The sequence below is a fragment of the Procambarus clarkii genome, chromosome 33 (genome assembly GCF_040958095.1).
Source record: "Procambarus clarkii isolate CNS0578487 chromosome 33, FALCON_Pclarkii_2.0, whole genome shotgun sequence".
In the NCBI taxonomy this organism is placed as follows: domain Eukaryota; kingdom Metazoa; phylum Arthropoda; class Malacostraca; order Decapoda; family Cambaridae; genus Procambarus; species Procambarus clarkii.
Window position 1 is genome coordinate 17,905,132 of NC_091182.1, and position 20,679 is coordinate 17,925,810.

The 20,679-nt window shown below is 44.7% G+C and overlaps 1 protein-coding gene across 1 annotated transcript; it reads right to left on the reverse strand.

The window, feature by feature from the left end:
• Positions 1-16,581: 16,581 nt before the first annotated feature.
• LOC138370735 (far upstream element-binding protein 1-like) lies at positions 16,582-17,154 on the reverse strand. The gene has a single exon (XM_069335334.1). The coding sequence runs from the start codon at positions 17,152-17,154 to the stop codon at positions 16,582-16,584; it is 573 nt and encodes a 190-aa protein (XP_069191435.1).
• Between the last annotated feature and the right edge of the window lie 3,525 nt (positions 17,155-20,679).

A 20,679-nucleotide genomic window follows, 5' to 3' on the forward strand; every position in this document is an offset into this window, starting at 1 on the left:
AAAATTTGTAGGCCAGAGTTTTGAAAACATTGGCAACCTTTTGATACAGAATGAAACTCTTAAACAATAACATATATCTTGAAGAATAAATCTTCATCTATGAGATATATCTTTTTAGTTAGTTTAAAAGTTTGCATTTATTGTAATGATGATGCCTTCCTAACATGGCTCATTAAAATAATTTTTTGTTTATGAAATCGTGTAAGTATTTATGCAATATTTATTATAAAACAATCATAATACGCAGTGGAATATCATTTTTATAAAGAGGCTTTATAAGGTAAATATAATAGCAATGTGAAAATCTTTCTATCTGACGTATTTTTATTTTAAATAAATACACTTTGGCGAAAAACATGTCTATTGCCCGCGTGAGCGACTTGGGTGGGCTCTTGCAGATTCTATGTATTTTAATCTCTAAACATTTGAGTGCCAAGAACAACTCTCGTGCAGGCCCGCATTCAGTTCTCGATGTTCAAGCTTTTGCTATAGTAAATGCCTCTAAAAATGAGGCCGTATCTCGCCCTGACCAACTGTTTTTGGCTCAATTGTAACCCATCCAGCCGCAGTCTGCTGGGCAGGACCCAGTGCAGGTTTGGAAGGCTTTGGAAATTAAAGCACCGTAAGATTGTGAGTGTTCAAGTCTAGGGGGACTAGGCATTTTTTTTTGTGTGAATGTGCAAAGCCCGTGTTTATTTGTGTAAGTTAAAAATTGAGTTTTTGTTTGTGTATAAGAGTTTAGCAATGTGTTTAAATAAGATTGTGCAACTGTTTTAAGTTTAGGGGGACAAAGTATTTTGCGCGAATGTGAAAGCCCTGGGTTTATTTGTGTAAGTTAAAAATGGAGTTTTTGTTTGTGTATAAGAGTTTAGCAATGTGTTTAAGTAAGATTGTGCAACTGTTTTAAGTTTAGGGGGGACTAAGTATTTTGCGCGAATGTGAAAGCCCTGGGTTTATTTGTGTAAGTTAAAAATTTAGTTTTTGTTTGTGTATAAGAGTTTAGCAATGTGTTTAAGTAAGATTGTGCAACTGTTTTAAGTTTAGGGGGGACTAAGTATTTTGCGCGAATGTGAAAGCCCTGGGTTTATTTGTGTAAGTTAAAAACTGAGTTTTTGTTTGTGTATAAGAGTTTAGCAATGTGTTTAAGTAAGACTGTGCAACTGTTTTAAGTTTAGGGGGGACTAAGTATTTTGCTCAAATGTAAAAGCCCTGGGTTTATTTGTGTAAGTTAAAAAAAAAAAATGAGTTTGTTTAAGCATGTGCTATAATTAAAAAACTTCCAAAGTAATGACAGTAATGCCAAAATGAACTCATCTTTTCACTTTTTGAAAGGTGGAGGTGTAACATTTTCTGAAAACCTTTGCACTTGATATACCACAGCACTGACATAAACCACTCAACTACTTTCCTTTATAGTATATTTACGAGTCAAATTAATGTTTGGAGTGTCAAACCCAACACAATATGGCTGAGGCCCCACTATTTAAACTTCTTTTCGTATTCTATGAAATATCACAGGTATTGTTAATGCTTGTAACGTTTATTACAAAAGATAGACATACATTTGATGCTATTTTTCATATTAAAATCTAATTTGAGGCCCGAAAAATATATCTATAAAATCTATAAACAGGTTAGAACAATACAAATGCAAGTATGCCTTTTTCACCAGTATTCAACTGAATGCCACAGAAAATGGAATCTTTACTTTAGCTACAGAAAACGGAGCAATGCCGAGGGGGGATGACTGGAATAAACAGTTTCCAACCTGACTCTTCTCGCACATAAAGATGTCTTTCTTGACCTCATTTCAAATTATATAGAGTACTGAAAGCTCATTTTCCATAGCAAATATACTAAGGAACTCATTTTACGACTAGAACGCAAACTAGGACCCCTCATTCAGATTCAAAACACGAGAATTATTGACTGAACATTTCCCCACTATCAAGCACACAGGACTCTTTAAAGCTATCTTAACTTCTTTAAAACCCCAATATGACCCATCTCACATGCAGATCCTGTTCTATGACTCGCCCTTCATGTCAATGTATCATGCAAATTCAAGATAAGGCTTACTACACCTATATATCCAAACTTGGTCTTTGTAAGGAATCTTGACCCCCCCTTGTATGCTTGACCCCCACTGGGGTTATCCACCTCTGACCATTACAGAAAATGGAGCTGTGCCGAAGGGCTCCCTAAACTATTCAGTTATAGCCTCATTAAAGTACTCCAAAAACTTCTATATTCGCTTTCAACTGTGTTTCTTGGTTTGAATCTATTGAACATTCACCCTCTGATCCATTCAAAAGTAAGGGCCCCCAAATTGATACCGTAGTACTCTCGTAACACCCCCGGGACAAATCGTGCATTTTGCTCATGCCATTAAAATACTCCAAAAACGTTTATACGCCTTTCACCAGTGTATTTTTTGGTTTCCAACTATTGAACATTCATCCTCGGTACCTCTCATAAGTAGAGACCCCCTTCTTGAGGCCCTAGACTCATCTTAAAAGCTCGAGACGAATCGTGCAAAAAAACAGGTTAGGATAGGGCACCAGTTCCTCAGGTACCCCATGGGTGGTGGTCCCCCCCCAGGACCCCAGGGGGGACCACCACCCCACCCCCGCCAGCCAGCCAGGAGCGCGCTGACTGTGCCCTAACCTAACCACCTAAAACAAGAGGGATGGACGATCTGGCCCGCCAGGGTCAAGTCGGCATGGAAGTGCCCAACCGTTTCTGAAATTTTTTTACCTCAATCTGTCTCCTTATTCACTACTGAGGAAAACAACAGTGAAAGAACAGGCAATGAAACGTAGAACAGGCGAGGACAGGTATACAGAGAATGACAAAGAGGTGTGTGAGGAACTCAACAAGAGGTTCCAGGAGGTCTTCACAATAGAACATGGTGAGGTCACTGCGCTAGGAGAGGGGGCAGTAAACCAGGCGGCCTTGGACGGGTTCGAAATTACGAGAGATGAGGTCAAGAGACACCTGTTTGATCTGGATGTGAGAAAGGCTGTTGGTCCAGACGGGATCTCATCATGGGTATTGAAAGAGTGTGCAAAAGCACTCTGCTTGATACTCTCCATAGTGTATAGTAGGTTACTGGAGATGGGAGACCTACCAGAAATATGGAAGGCGGCTAATGTGGTCCCAATATACAAAAAGCGTGACACACAAGAGGCACTGAACTACAGGCCAATGTCCTTAACTTGTATACCATACAAAGTGATGGAGAAGATCACGAGAAAAAATCTAGTAACACATCTGGAGAGAAGGGACTTCGTGACAAATTGCCAACATGGTTACAGGGAGGGTAAATTTTGCCTTACTGACTTAATAGAATTCTACGATCAGGTGACAAAGATGAAGCAAGAAAGAGAAGGCTGGGCAGACTGCATTTTTTTGGACTGTCGAAAAGTCTTTGATACAGTCCCCCATAAGAGGCTGGTACATAAGCTAGAGAGACACGCAGGAGTAACTGATAAAGTGCTCCAGTGGATAAGGGAATACCTAAGCAATAGGGAGCAAAGAGTTACAGTGAGAGGTGAGACCTCAGATTGGCTGAAGTCACCACTGGGGTCCCACAGGACTCTGTACTCGATCCTATCCTGTTTCTGATATACGTGAACGATCTCCCAGAGGGTATAGACTCATTCCTCTCAATGTTTGCTGACAATGTCAAAATTATGTGAAGGATTAAGACAGAGGAGGACTGCTTGAGGCTTCAAGAAGACCTAGATAAACTAAAGGAATAGTCGAACCAATGGTTGTCAGAGTTTAACCCAAGCAAATGTAATGTAATGAAGATAGGCGTAGGGAGCAGGAGGCCAGTTACAAAGTATCATTTGGGAGATGAAATTCTACACGAGTCAGAGAGAGAGAAAGACCTGGGGGTTGATATCACGCCAGACCTGTCCCCTGAAGCCCATATCAAGAGAATAACATCAGCATCATATGCCAGGTTGGCTAACATAAGAACGGCATTTAGACACTTGTGCAAGGAATCATTCAGAACTTTGTAAACCACCTATGTCAGACCAATCCTGGAGTATGCAGCCCCAGCATGGAGTCCATATCTAGTCAAGGATACCACTAAACTGGAAAAGGTTCAAAGGTTTGCCACCAGACTAGTTCCCGAGCTGAGAGGTATGAGCTATGAGGAGAGACTACGGGAATTAAACCTCACTTCGCTGGATGACAGAAGAGTTAGGGGGGACATGATCACCACATTCAAGATTCTGAAGGGAATTGATAGGGTAGTGTGACGATAATCTCTTTCAAGAGAGATTGAGCCTGCTCTTCCCTATATCAGTCACGTCATTCTACAAGTAAAGATGCTACATTAAAGATACGTCCACCAGTAGCACAAAACGTTTTGACCAGGAAGCAAAGCGTACCCTGCACCACCCGTCACGCCGGCTCTCCGCCCGTCGTCAACGAGCTAACTACCCATTCTCCGTCTGCCTGCTCCTGATTGGCTGGTGTATCGCCGACAGCACACCTGCACTCACGCCCTCTACCTGAGTTGACGTCTGGGCCAGCTCAAGCCGTCCTCCTCAGAATATTCCTGTGCTCTTAGAAGTTGACATCTCTCTTTGGTATACTAAGCCCTGGCTGTCGTATACTAAGGGAGGTAGCAGCTATAGCCAATATTCTCAGCACCTGATTATTATTGTATTGCACATTATTTTATTGTAGAGTAAATTTTCATATCTAGTAATTATTCATGTTGTTTTGTTTGTTGACTTGTTTTGAATTTTACGTAATCCAAGGAATTGTCTTTGTTCATATCTTGTTTTCTAAAGTAATTAAAATTTCATTGTTTATATTTTGTGTTTTGTGTGTCTTCCCATTACCTTACCACAGACAAACAGGCAAGCAGTCTCTTTTTTTTGTAAGTGTGACCAGGCATTGACACCTGCCATTGGAGGACTGCCAAACATCAACACTCCAACACTTTACCGTCACAGTAGATAAAGACAGTCTATTTAACACAAGGTGCACACACACAAGGGGACACAGGTGGAAACTGAGTGCCCAAATGAGCCACAGAGATATTAGAAATAACTTGTTTAGTGTCAGAGTGGTTGACAAATGGAATGCATTTGGAAGTGATGTGGTGGAGGCTGACTCCATACACTGTTTCAAGTGTAGATATGATAGAGCCCAATAGGCTCAGGAATCTGTACATCTGTTGATTGACGGTTGAGAGGTGGGACCAAAGAGACAAAGCTCAACCTCTTCAAACATAATTAGGTGAGTACATACATACATGCATGCATACATACATACATATGAGCCCTACCCACATGAGCCACAGGGACGTAAGAAGGAACTTTTTCAGTGTCAGAGTAGTTAACGGATGGAATGCATTAGGCAGTGATGCGGTGGAGGCTGATTCCATACACAGTTTTAATACAATGTAGATATGATAGAGCCCATTAGGCTCAGGAACCTGTACACCAGTTGATTGATCTGTTGAGAGGCGGGACCAAAGAGCCAAAGCTCAACCCCCGCAAGCACAAATAGGTGAATACATACATACATACATACATATACTTCCAGTCAGCATATAGCTATTTCGGGACAAAATCCTATACAGTTTATATTAGTAAGACGCCACTGTGATGAGGAGTTTAAATATCATGGGAACTGTAGGTTAAAGCTTTACATAAGTGAGGTTAGATGAGGCATCCACAAGCATCAGCTGGAGGCTGATGCTTGTGGATGCTGTGGCTGGTACATACTTGTGGATGCTTGTGGTACTTGTGGATGCTTGTGGCTGGTACATAATCTGGAGAGACACGCAGGAGTAACTGATAAAGTGCTCCAGTGGATAAGGGAATACCTAAGCAATAGGAAGAAAATAGTTACAGTGAGGGGTGAGACCTCAGATTGGCTGAAGTCACCACTGGAGTCCCACAGGACTCTGTACTCGGTCCTATCCTGTTTCTGACATACGTGAACGATCTCCAGGAGGGTATAGACTCATTCCTCTCAATGTTTGCTGACGATGCCAAAATTATGAGAAGGATTAAGACAGAGGAGGACTGCTTGAGGCTTCAAGAAGACCTAGACAAACTAAAGGAATAGTCGAACAAATGGTTGTTGGAGTTTAACCCAAGCAAATGTAATGTAATGAAGATAGGCGTAGAGAGCAGGAGGCCAGTTACAAAGTATCATTTGGGAGATGAAATTCTACACGAGTCAGAGAGAGAGAAAGACCTGGGGTTTGATATCACGCCAGACCTGTCCCCTGAAGCCCATATCAAGAGGATAACATCAGCAGCATATGCCAGGTAGGCTAACATAAGAACGGCATTTAGACACTTGTGCAAGGAATCATTCAGAACTTTGTATACCACCTATGTCAGACCAATCCTGGAGTATACAGCCCCAGCATGGAGTCCATATCTAGTCAAGGATACCACTAAACTGGAAAAGGTTCAAAGGTTTGCCACCAGGCTAGTTCCCGAGCTGAGAGGTATGAGCTACGAGGAGAGACTACAGGAATTAAACCTCACTTCGCTGGATGACAGAAGAGTTACGGGGGACATGATCACCACATTCAAGAATCTGAAGGGAATTGATAGGGTAGATAAAGACAGGCTATTTAACACAAGGTGCACATGCACAAGGGGACACAGGTGGAAACTGAGTGCCCAAATGAGCCACAGAGATATTAGAAAGAACTTGTATAGTGACAGAGTGGTTGACAATTTTTTTTCTTTGAGATATATACAAGAGTTGTTACATTCTTGTACAGCCACTAGTACGCGTAGCGTTTCGGGCAGGTCCCTGGAATACGATCCCCTGCCGCGAAGAATCGTTTTTTCATCCAAGTACACATTTTACTGTTGCGTTAAACAGAGGCTACAGTTAAGGAATTGCGCCCAGTAAATCCTCCCCGGCCAGGATACGAACCCATGACATAGCGCTCGCGGAACGCCAGGCGAGTGTCCTACCACTACACCACAGAGACTGTAAAATGGAATGCATTAGGAAGTGATGTGGTGGAGGCTGACTCCATACACAGTTTCAAGTGTAGATATGATAGAGCCCATTAGGCTCAGGAACCTGTACACCAGTTGATTGATCTGTTGAGAGGAGAGCCAAAGCTCAACCCCCACAAGCACAAATAGGTGAGTACATACATACATACATACATACATACATACATACATACATACATACATACATACATACATACATACATACATACATACATACATACATACATATACTTCCAGTCAGCATACAGCTATTTCGGGACAAAATCCAATACAGTTTATATTAGTAAGACGCCACTGTGATGAGGAGTTTAAATATCACAGGAACTGTAGGTTAATGCATGACATAAGTGAGGTTAGATGAGGCATCCACAAGCATCAGCTGGAGGCTGGGGGAGTGTTGTAGAGTAAGGTGGAATTATGCCCAGATGTTGGAGGGTGGGTTTGACCCCCCCCCCCCCCCCCACGACCCCATGTTGACCGCAGAACGTCTAAGGCTACCTGCCACTCTCCTTTACCAAGGGTAACGCCCCCTCCCCGCTGTCATGTTCACAGAAAACGGTACCATCCGTTTTCTATGTGCTGCAGCTCAGACGCCAGCAGAGAGAGGTAAACAATAGAGCGTACAGGACGCCCACCAAGCTTGGTAGCTACTAGTCATGTAATCGTTTATAAGTATTAAAGTCAGTAACCAAGCAATGGCTTTACATCAACCTTACAACCAAGACTTCCTCAGTAACACACAAACACCACACTGGTGACGAGGATGAACTGTGAACGCAGGTATTTGTTCAGCTTAAAACACAAGGAAGAACATGCTGTCTTGCCCCCAGAGAAGGAAGGAGAAGTCGTTCTGTCTGTGAGCACCATACCCGATGTTGTGTGCTAACCGATGCTGTGTGCTATCCAGTGCTGTGTGCTAACCCAAGCTATGTGCTAACAAATGCTATGTGCTACCCAAGCTGTGCTGACTGAAGCTGAGTACTGAGGAATCTGCCGACGCTGTGTACAAAACGACGCTTTGATGCTGTATACAAAACCCGATGTTTTGTGTACGAAACGCGCTCTGTGCTACAATTCTTCACGCTGTGAATTGACTGCTGCACCAACTGCTGCCAACTGCTGTACCAACTGCTGTGCCAACTGCTGACAACTGTTGTGCTGCTGTGAGTAGCAACAACACATGTACACAAGGGCTAGGTAAGAAGTCAGTTGCTGCTGTGTTGTGCACTGCTGTGAACTTTTGCATTAAAATGATTGTGTGCTTTGCAAAATTAAAGTAATTACAGTGAATTCTTAACTAACATATACAGTGCAGTAAGTGTTTCATATTCTGAGGAACATTTAAGTGATAAGTTTACATTTATTTAGTATATGTGCTGCCAATCTGTTGTATGGTGTTTATAAATCTTGTTTATCTGTATATTTTGCTACCCAGTCTCCCAATCTTTATGTACCCAATCTGAACATCTTTACCATTGTGATCATTGCTGTCTTATATGTGCTGTCAATCTGCTGTATGGTGTCTATTAACCTTGTTTAAATTACTAATCAAGCTGTCAATGTAATTAATCAGAGCTTTAATATAACAATGTGCTTTAATATACCTACTTATCTCTCTCATCTCATTTTTCTCTTGTAATGTATCTTTATCATTTATCAATTCTGATTGAAATTACCTACTTAAAATTATCTGCTAGATTAAGGACCTGCCCGAAACGCTGTGCGTACTAGTGGCTTTACAAGAATGTAAATACTGTACTATCCATTGTATTCTCACAAACCCAATGTACCTTCTTGTATATATATAAATAAATAAATAAATAAATAGTAACAAATGGCAAATATACCTCAGTTTCCTGCATTTGATCCTGACTGTGACCAGACAAACCTGTCACAGAGGTGGATCAAATGGCTTGAAAGGTTTGAAAATTTGTTGATAGTTTCTGACATCAAAAGTGCTGAAAGAAAGCGTGCCTTTCTACTTCATTATGCAGGTGATAGAGTTTGTGACATCTTTGATACACTGAAAGAGACTGGTGGTGCCAAAGATTATGACACTGCCAAAGCCAAATTAACTGAGTACTTCAAACCAAGACAAAATACTGCAATGGAAATTATGCATTTCAGGAGAGCCAGACAACTCTCTAATGAAACTGTTGATCAATACCACACACGTCTGTAGGGTTTAGCAGCCCATTGTGAGTTTGCTGATGTTGACAAAGAAATCAAACAGCAAATAATTGAAACATGCACAGCTACACGTCTCCGTCGAAGAGCTCTAGAACTTGTTGATGATGAAAGTTCTCTGACCAAGATTCTGGATATTGCTCGTCGAATGGAAGATGCTGCACATGATGCTCGTGTCATGGAGTGCAGTGAAACAACGGTTCTGTCACTGTTACTAACAATGATGAGGTACGTAAGGTTCAGGGAGGACACCGTGATCAAAGAAGATATCATGGCAAACCTAACAGCAAATTGAGCCGAGAACCACATCACACCTGGAGTGTTTTCTTTATAAAGAAATGCAAAATGCCGGTAGCACAAGCACTCAGTATAGTGTGGAGGAAGAGCATGGACACGGGGGAGATACCAGATGCACTTAAAGTAGCAGACATAGCGCCTCTACACAAGGGAGGGAGCAAAGCATTGGCAAAGAATTATAGACCAGTTGCACTAACATCGCACATCATAAAAGAATTTGAGAGAGTGATTAGGAGTCAGGTCACCAATTTCATGGAGACCAATGACCTTCACAACCCAGCCCAACATGGATTTCGAGCGGGAAGATCGTGCCTCTCACAGCTACTTGAGCACTACGACAAAGTCACTGAGGCATTAGAAGAAAAACAGAATGCTGATGTGATATACACGGACTTCGCAAAGGCTTTCGATAAATGTGACCATGGCGTGATAGCACACAAAATGAAGTCAATGGGAATAACTGGTAAAGTAGGACGCTGGATACTCGGTTTTCTGTCAAACAGGACTCAGTGAGTATTGGTCAACCATATAAAATCTAGTCCAAGTGCAGTTAAAAGCTCTGTACCTCAGGGTACTGTCCTTGCACCGCTGCTTTTCCTTATTCTCATATTAGATGTACACAAAAATACAAGTCACAGCTTCGTATCATCCTTTGCAGATGACACAAAAATCAGTATGAAAATTACCTCGGCTGAAGACAATGAAAAATTTCAAGCTGATATTAATAATGTTTTCGACTGGGCATCAGAAAATAACATGATGTTTAACAGTGATAAATTCCAGGTACTCAGGTACGGTAAAAATGAGGACCTTAAACATAATACAGGGTATTAAACACAATCAAATGTACCCATAGTAGGAAAACAGCATGTAAAGGATTTGGGAATAATAATATCTGACGACGTAACGTTTAGGGAGCATAACCAAGCTAATATTGCGAAAGCCAGAAAAATGATAGGATGGATTACGAGAACATTCAAATCCAGGGATCCCATCTCAATGGTTGTACTCTTCAAGTCACTTGTGTTATCCCGTCTTGAGTACTGCTCAGTACTCACTTCCCCCTTCAGAGCAGGAGAGATTGCTGAAATAGAGGGAATACAAAGAACATATACGGCACGCATAGACGCGATAAAGCACCTATATTATTGGGATCGTCTCACAGTCCCCAAATGTACTCACTAGAAAGAAGACGAGAGAGATATAAAATAATATACACCTGGAAGATACTGGAGGGCCAAGTACCAAATCTACACAGTAAAATAACAACGTACTGGAGTGAATGATATGGAAGAAAATGCAGAATAGAACCAGTGAAGAGCAGGGGTGCCATGGGCACAATCAGAGAACACTGAATAAACATCAGAGGTCCACGGTGGTTCAACGTCCTCCCAGCGACTATAGGAAATATTGCCGGAACAACCGTGGACATTTTCAAGAGGAAACTAGATTTATTCCTCCAAGGAGTGCCGGACCAACCGGGCTGTGGTGGGTACGTGGACCTGCGGGCCGCTCCAAGCAACAGCCTAGTGGACCAAACTCTCACAAGTCAAGCCTAGCCTCGGGCCGGGCTTGGGGAGTAGAAGAACTCCCAGAACCCTATCAACCAGGTACCAACCAGGGGTATGAGGACAAGTAGCTGGGGTATGAGGACAAGGCGCTGGGATAAGAGGACAAGGAGCGGGGGTATGAGGACAAGGAGTTGGGATATGAGGACAAGGAGTTGGGATAAGAGGACAAGGAGTTGGGATATGAGGACAAGGAGTTGGGATAAGAGGACAAGGAGCTGGGATACGAGGACAAGGAGCAGGGATACGAGGACAAGGAGCTGGCATACGAGGACAAGGAGCAGGGATACGAGGACAAGGAACTGGGATATGAGGACGGAGCAGGGATACGAGGACAAGGAGCTGGGATACGAGGACTAGGAGCTGGGATACGAGAACATAGAGTTGGGATACGAGGACAAGGAGCTGGGATACGAGGACAAGGAGCAAGGATACGAGGACAAGGAGCTGGGATACGAGGACAAGGAGCAGGGATACGAGGACTAGGAGCTGGGATACGAGGACAAGGAGCAGGGAAATGAGGACTAGGAGCTGGGATACGAGGACTAAGAGCTGGGATACGAGGACAAGTCGCTGAAATATGAGGACAAGGAGTTGGGATATGAGGACAAAGAGCTGGGATATGAGGACAAGGAATTGGGATATGAGGACAAGGAGTTGGGATATGAGGACAAGGAGTTGGGATAAGAGGACAAGGAGCTTGGATACGAGGACAAGGAGCAGGGATACGAGGACAAGGAGCTGGGATACGAGGACTAGGAGCTGGGATACGAGGACAAGGAGTTGGGATACAATGGGCAAGGAGCTGGGATATGAGGACAAGGAGCAGGGATACGAGGACAAGGAGCTGGGATACGAGGACAAGGAGCAGGGATACGAGGACTAGGAGCTGGGATACGAGGACAAGGAGCAGGGACACGAGGACAAGGAGCTGGGATACGAGGACTAGGAGCTGGGATACGAGCACAAGGAGTTGGGATACGAGGACAAGGAGTTGGGATACGAAGACTAGGAGGTGGGATACGAGGACAAGGAGTTGGGATATGAGAAGAAGGAATTGGGATATGAGGACATGGAGTTGGGATAAGAGGACAGTGACGTGGGATACGAAGACTAGGAGCTGGGATACAAGGACAAGGAGCAGGATACGAGGACAAGGAGCTGGGATACGAGGACTAGGAGCTGGGATACGAGGACAAGGAGTTGGGATACGAGGAGAAGGAGGTGGGATACGAGGACTAGGAGCTGGGATACGAGGGCAAGGAGCAGGGATACGAGGACAAGGAGCTGGGATACGAGGACTAGGGTCTGGGATACGAGGACAAGGAGTTGGGATACGAGGACAAGGAGTTGGGATACGAGGACAAGGAGCTGGGATACAAGGACAAGAAGCTGGGATACCAGGACAAGGAGCTGGGATACCAAACAGAGCTGGGATATGAAGACAAGGAGCTGGGATATGAGGTATGAGGACAAGGAGCTGAGACATGAGGACGGAAGAAACCGTGCCCGATCTTTTGGACCATCAGGGATCGAGTCCCGACTCCGTAAGAAGTGAAGCTGTCTCTGTAGCGAGCATGGGCTACCTGGGCATATCAATGGCCTTTCCACAAACCGTACTTGACACGGAGGGTGCTCGCATAGGAGGGCGTGCTGTATGCTTAACAGTAAAACACACCCCCACACTCTATGGCACTGGCGGTGAGTATGGGTGTGACGGGTGGTGATGTCACGTAGTACAGCGAGGGCAGAGCGGCTGGCTACACGCTCTCGTCTGAATGGCGGCTGATTATATGGTACCATACAGGTACACTGTGGCAAACGTCATACACAGATTACTTAGGCAGCGGCACTCCTAAAGTCACTTTAGTTTTCACACAGACGATCTCAATTTGTCACCAGGGGTTACCTGATACCAGTCTGTTTCGCTCTTTTGATTTGTCACTAGGCTTCTAAACAATATTGTCACAATCGGGATTCCGGGCGAGAGTTGGTATATCGAAAAGACGCTGAGTTTAACTTGACGGTTAGGAATAGACGGTTTTCTTCTGTCTATTGGCCGATAGACAGAATAGAACACGTCAACATTGTACGGACCTCCTCACTAGAATAATCTTGCAAGGGGATGCGGGGCTCTTCGTGGGGCACAAACACAAGGGGTTACAATTGACCAATGGCGTTACAGCAGAAGAGCGGGAATCAATGATACTGATCGTTATATGATCGGTAGCAGAGGTGATGTCATGAACACGTCACAGTTGTTATTCTCCATCGCACTGGTTGAGGCTGACCCCAGAGGTCAGATCTGTGCCTCGCTGGCGTCCCCTCTCCCTCTCTCATGCTTGGCTCCAGCTATGTACTCACTGACCCTATGGCAAGTATGCTTAATTCCTCTGTATCTAATTTACCCTTGGGCATACGGCGGGCTCCGTATTTTATAAGTATTCCTGGTTATGTGGGCATCCTGGGGACATCCAACATGACAGATTACCATCCAGGGTTAACAGAGATAGGGCTTGTGCACGAGATCGGTGCACTGTGCACGAGATCAGTGCACTGTGCACGGCAATGAGCCAGTCAAGTCAGCTGTGGGAGAATCTTGAGAGACCATCCTCTCACAGTCCCGGTCCCGCACCTATGGGTTCCAGATAAAGATTGTCACAGCTCCCTTTCACCCATGGCTGGCCTCCTTCAAGACCAAGCAGAAGGAAGAGTGATAATTATTAAATACAACAATTATTATTATAATAATTATTATAATAATATAAATAATTAATAATTATCACTGTACAAATATAGAGCTCCAAGTTCACCAGGACATCTGTTGTGCTGCGGAACTTGCGAAAACCAAATTGAGAAGGGGAGAGGTAGTGACAGTGTTCTAAGAGTTGGCAGACAACTTATGAGGGCAATAGGGCGGAAGTCCTTAGGGATGTCCCGAGAGACCCAAGTTTCCGAACAGGGAAGGCAACGGCATCGAGCCAGTCCTCAGGGACTGACGACGACTCCCAGACCCGATTATACACTCAATGAATACTAAAACGTGCATAGAGGGAGATGGCAAAGCATCTCATAATGAATGTCATCGGAGCATGCTGCTGAAGAACCGCAGAGGGTCAGGGCAGACTGAAGTTCAAAGAGAGAGAAGGGTTCGTTATAGGGAAATCTGAGATAGGTGCAGAAATCTAGAGGATGAGAATCAAGAACAGGCTTATGAAGAAAGAAAGGATGGAGGAAGATAAGAACCAGAGCTAACTGACAAAAAGTGGGAACCCAGGTCAGTCGCGACCTGCAAAGGGTCTGCCTCTAGAGTTCCACGGAGGTGAAGGACTGGTGAGACATCAGGAGCGAACTTACCCGCTATCTTGCGGATATGTTTCCAGATCTGCGGCAGAGGAGTTTCGGATGTAATTTTGGAAACATAAGACTTCCAACACTCACTTTTAGCTGTACAGATGGTGCTACGGGCCACCACACTCGCCTTCTGAAACAAAAGAAAAGAATCAGCTGTCTGCCGGCGGCGGTGTCTCTTCCAGGCTGCTTGCTTACAGCGGACAGCCCGAGAACAGTCCATATTCCACCAGGGAACGCACTTCCACGTGCCCCGAGAGGTAGAGTGAGGAATAGACTGAATGCAGCGTCAAAGACTGTCACGAAAAAAGAGGAGGGTGCAAAGGAGAGGCAGAATGAAGAGGTTGGAGAGAGTAGCACGGAGGGTAGATAGGCGCCAGTTTTCCTCGGCAAACCGCCACCTAGGGATGGAGAGGGGAGGGTGAAAAGAGAAAAAGGTAACAAGGATGGGGAAATGGTCACTGCCATGGAGGTCATCAACAACCTGCCACATGAAATCCAAATAAAGAGAAGACGAGCAAAGAGAAAGATCAAGACAGGAAAGGGTGCGAATCCGAGAGTTCAATTGAGTGGGCTCACAAGAATTCAGAAGAGATATGGAAGAAGAGAGGACGAACGGTTCGAGAAGGCGACCTCGGGTGTTTGTCAGAACATCACCCCAGAGGGTATGTCGAGAATTGAAATCACCCCAGAGGGTACGTCGATAATTGAAATCACCCCAGCAGGAGCACATGCTCTGGCAAGGAGTTCAGTAGGTGTTTAATATCAGTAAGAGAAAGCACCATTAAGGTAAAATGGTGCTCTCTCCATTTTACTTAATAGCAGTTTTCCCGTGGTTGACTGAAGGGCTTCCAGGGTGAATCAGTGGCACCTCCAGTGGTGGGAGCGAAGACCTGCGGTGGTGGGTATTACTGGTCCTCTCCTGTGGGACCAAATGACGCTGGTGAGTCACGTGATTGGAAAGACTGAGTACTCTGTCTTCTGAGCCCCTAGCAGCCCCCTTGCTAGTGGAACCCCAGTCCACCCCCCCCCCCCAGTGACAAGAATATACTAAATAAAGAAATACTAAAGAAATTGTTCACGACTTTTGTTAGGCCAAAGCTAGAATATGCAGCGGTTGTGTGGTGCCCATATCTTAAGCAGCACATCAATAAACTGGAAAAGGTGCAAAGACATGCTACTAAGTGGCTCCCAGAACTGAAGGGCAAGAGCTACGAGGAGAGGTTAGAGGCATTAAATATGCCACAATTAGAAGACGGAAGAAAAAGAGGTGATATGATCTTTCCATACAAAATGGTAACAGGAATCGATAAAATCGATAGGGAAGAATTCCAGAGACCTGGAACTTTAAGAACAAGAGGTCAGATTTAAACTAACTAAACAAAGATTCAGAAGAAATATAAGAAAATTCACCTTCGCAAACAGAGTGGTAGACAGTTGGAACAAGTTAGGCGAGAAGGTGGTGGAGGCCAAGACCATCAGTAGTTTCAAAGCGTTATATGACAAAGTGCTGGGAAGACGGGACATCATGAGCATAGCTCTCATCCTGTAACTACACTTAGGTAATTACAAATGTATAACTCTACACACCTGTATAACTCTACACACCTGTATAGAATACCCTCCAGCACCACCAATTGGATGTAAATACAGTACGGTCTTTCAATGGGCCACAGACAATAATATGATGTTTAATGAAAGTAAGTTTCAGTTCTTGCACCACTGAAAAAATTAAAAAAATAAAAACTGAAACCATATATAAAACGGAACCAAATCACACTAATAGAACAAACAAACAAAAATCTAAAGAATCTAAGAGTAATCATGTCAGGAAGACCTTATCTTTACAGAACTCCATAATCTTCACTACACTGTCTATGCATAATCTTTACATAACTGACTATGCATAATCTTCACTACACTGACTATGCTTAATCTTCACATAACTGACTATGTATAATCTTCACTACACTGACTATGCATAATCTTCACATAACTGACTATGCATAATCTTCACTACACTGACTATGCATAGTCAGTGCACAATTTACACTACTGTGCAAATTTGGGACCTGGCCTTCACCCCGCACAACGGTTGTGCCACATACGAGTGGTCACCAAGTAACGGCCAAATACTGTCAACAGCTAACGGTAAACTACTGTCGTTTGAACACAAGAGGAGGAGGTGGAACTGGCTTGATGAGGGTCTTGATGGCGCTGAAGCAGGCGGCCACACCGTCCCAAGTGTTGCCCATCACGCGAATTTCCTCCGTCTCCCTGAGGAGCACGATCTTGACCGAGTGTTTACTCTCCAACTCGCGGACTGTCTTTCCGGCGTGGCCAATCACTACCCCGTGCAAGTCAAGGGGGCAAGGGAGTTTCCTCCTGTGACTGTAATTAACAGGAGTAACCGGTGGTGCACTTTCCATCAAGTTGCCCAGGATATCTAAACAGGCGCCAACGGTGCTTGCGCTCCTCCCCTTCACCGACACCTCTTCCAACTTTGGCAAAAGTTCTATCTTGACTGAAAACCGCTCCTCCAGCTCCTTGATCGTCTTACCCTCCCTGCCAATTATAAACCCATGCGTATGTCCGGGACAGATTACTCGAACCTGGTGAGAGTACTTGGCAGCTGTAGCCCGTTTTCCTTCGTTGGAAGCAGCGGTCATTAGTTTGACAAGGGCTTGACGGCAGCCATCAACTTTGCTGGCATCATCACCAGTCACCATCAACTCTTCAGTCTTCTGGGACAGATATATTGTGACTGAAAAGCGGCGCTCTAGCTCCTGGATAGTTCTTCCGCCCTTGCCAATTATAAAACCGCGCACAGATTAGGGACAGGCTACCCTCACTATGGGGCCTTTGTTCTTACCTAAAGTCGTGCTTGAAGCACCACTTACTTTTTGACCCAGTGGGTGCAGGCACCCATCACCTCTCTTCTGATCACTGCCCATCACAAGGGTCTCTTCATCCTCTCGGGAGATTACTGTAGTTAAGTCTGGCTTACTTTTCTCTTATTTTTCCGTCTTATGAGTTTCAGGAGCAGTTGCTCCGTCCTGGCTGGAGCCGTGAGTGGAAGTTGGTTTTGCCGTAAATTCTTCACCCTGAGGACAGGTCACACATAGCCGTGATTAAAACAAGACAAGTAACAAGCCTGCTGCAACAAACAAGACGCTCCACCCGAACAAGTACAGGTCAAAATCGCGACTGCGCTGCAGGAAGGCCTTCAGATAATTTATCTGCTGGCGCATCTGTCGCTACCGTAGGTATGATCCCATTAACGGCGTTACATCCGAGACACCGCCAAGCTTCCCGTTGGTGAGCATCGACTGGTCAAAGCTGGGTACAGATGGCACCACATGGAGGGTGGCAGCCAGTCTCCACATGAAGAGTGTCAGGCCACTCTGCTTCTACTGCCAGTCCATTGCCTATTTTCGCAGATGGGTTAGTTCTTCAGTAGTCTTCGATTCCTGCCTCACTAGCCAACTCTAACCAAACCATCCCAACACCAACACAACACACACCACGAACAATTTAACCACGTTATTCATTATGAATCAGAGAGCTCAAAATGTATTTTGAACAATTGTAATCAGTATGAACAGAAATGATGTACGTTGAATATCAGAGATCGGATCATAATAGTTAGCTTGGAAATGTTTAAGAGTCTGGATGGAAATGGTGCCATTGAGAAAATGATGTTGAGGTTCTTTGAAGAATGATGTTTTGATTGATTGAGTGCTGGAATGTTTTGAACGAGTGATTGCTGGAATGTTTTGGCTGAATGATTATTGGAGAGTTTTGACTGAATGATTACTGGAGTGTTTTGACTGAATGATTACTGGAGTATTTTGACTGAATGATTACTGGAGTGTTTTGACTGAATGATTACTGGAGTGTTTTGACTGAATGATTGCTGGAGTGTTTTGACTGAATGATTACTGGAGTGTTTTGACTAAATGATTGCTGGAGTGTTTTGACTGAATGATTACTGGAGTGTTTTGACTGAATGATTGCTGGAATAGTTTGATTGATTTTTATTGATTGAATTATTGTCATTGCATGGACAAGATGGTAGGGCTGGATAGGGACCGAGTGTGCAGTAATAGGGAAGGTAGGGAGAGTGTGCAGTAATAGGGAAGGTAGGGAGAGTGTGCAGTAATAGGGAAGGTAGAGAGAGTGTGCAGTAATAGGGAAGGTAGGGAGAGTGTGCAGTAATAGGGAAGGTAGGGAGAGTGTGCAGTAATAGGGAAGGTAGGGAGAGTGTGCAGTAATAGGGAAGGTAGGGAGAGTGTGCAGTAATAGGGAAGGTAGGGAGAGTGTGCAGTAATAGGGAAGGTAGGGAGAGTGTACAGTAATAGGGAAGGTAGGGAGAGTGTGCAGTAATAGGGAAGGTAGGGAGAGTGTGCAGTAATAGGGAAGGTAGGGAGAGTGTGCAGTAATAGGGAAGGTAGGGAGAGTGTGCAGTAATAGGGAAGGTAGGGAGAGTGTGTAGTAATAGGAGGGGGAGGCAGAGGAGGGTGGAGGGAGGGATGGGGAGAAGGGGAGGAGAGAGAGAGAGAGAGAGAGAGGAAGAGGGGAGAGGAGAGGAAGAGGGGAGAGGAGAGGAAGAGGGGAGAGGAGAGGGAGAGGAGAGGGAGAGGGGAAAGGGAGAGGGGAGAGGAGAGGGAGAGGGGAGAGGAGAGGAAGAGGGGAGAGGGAGAGGAGAGGGAGAGGGGAGAGGAGAGGGGAGAGGAGAGAACACATATAACGAGCCACTCGACACAATGAGACTCCATTTAAAACACTGGTGTTTGAAGCGACCGACCTCCCTAGCCGGGACAGAAGTGCTCCCCCCCCCCCCAAGCCTCCACTTGGACTGGACGGTAGAGAGACAGTCTCGCATCATGCAGGTTAGTGTTAAGTCCCCGACCGTCCGAGTGGTTGGGCACCATTCCTTCCTCCCCCCCCCCCCCGGCTACTCCGTCCCTCTCAAGGGGTCACATAATAACAGAATAAACATAGCAAAAACAGCCTTAGAAAAATCAAGAAAATTCTGAAGCCTTGGCACGAACAAACATCTACACTTCAATAACTCTACACACCTTGTATACCTATATACCATGTATACCTGTATACCTTGTATACCTATATACACCTTGTATAACTTGTATACCATGCAAGGTGCTGGAGAAGATCGTGAGGAAAAGGCTCGTAGAGCATCTGGAGGGAAATAACTTTGTAACGCACCACCAACATGGGTTCAGAGATGGTAAATCGTGCCTCACAGGGTTAATAGAATTTTATGACCAGGCAACGAAAATTAGGCAGGAAAGAGAAGGGTGGGCCGACTGCATTTTCCTGGATTGCCAAAAAGCCTTCGACACAGTACCCCATAAAAGGCTGTTAAAAAAGTTGGAGCAACAGGCAGGAGTAAAAGGGAAGGTGCTCCAGTGGATAAGGGAGTACTTAAGCAACAGGAAACAGCGAGTAACGGTGAGGGGGAAGACATCAGAGTGGCGAGATGTCACCAGCGGAGTCCCACAGGGCTCAGTACTTGGACCCATCCTGTTTCTAATATATGTGAACGATCTTCCAGAGGGTATAGACTCATTCCTCTCGATGTTTGCTGATGATGCAAAAATTATGAGAAGAATCAAGACGGATGAAGATAGACAGAGACTACAGGATGACCTGGATAAACTGGAGGAATGGTCTAGAAAATGGCTGCTGAAGTTCAACTCTGGAAAGTGTAAGGTGATGAAATTAGGCGAAGGGAGCAGGAGGCTGAACACAAGGTATCATCTGGGAGGGGAAATCCTGCAAGAATCAAATAGAGAGAAGGATCTGGGGGTTGATATCACACCGAACCTGTCCCCAGAGGCCCACATCAAAAGAATATCATCAGCGGCATATGCTAGACTGGCCAACATAAGAACTGCCTTCAGAAACTTGTGTAAGGAATCTTTCAGAACCCTGTATACCACTTATGTAAGACCAATCCTGGAGTATGCAGCTCCAGCCTGGAGTCCATACCTAGTTAAACACAAGACAAAGTTAGAGAAGATTCAGCGGTATGCCACCAGGCTCGTCCCGGAACTGAGAGGATTGAGCTACGAGGAAAGGCTAAAGGAGCTGAACCTCACATCCCTGGAAAACAGAAGAGTAAGGGGAGACATGATAACCACCTACAAAATTCTCAGGGGAATTGACAGGGTGGACAAAGACAAACTCTTCAACACGGGTGGGACACGAACAAGGGGACACAGGTGGAA

Coding starts and splice junctions, on each gene's coding strand:
- LOC138370735 (XM_069335334.1), bottom strand. CDS start 17,154: ATGGTGACTGGTGATGATGCCAGCAAAGTTGATGGCTGCCGTCAAGCC.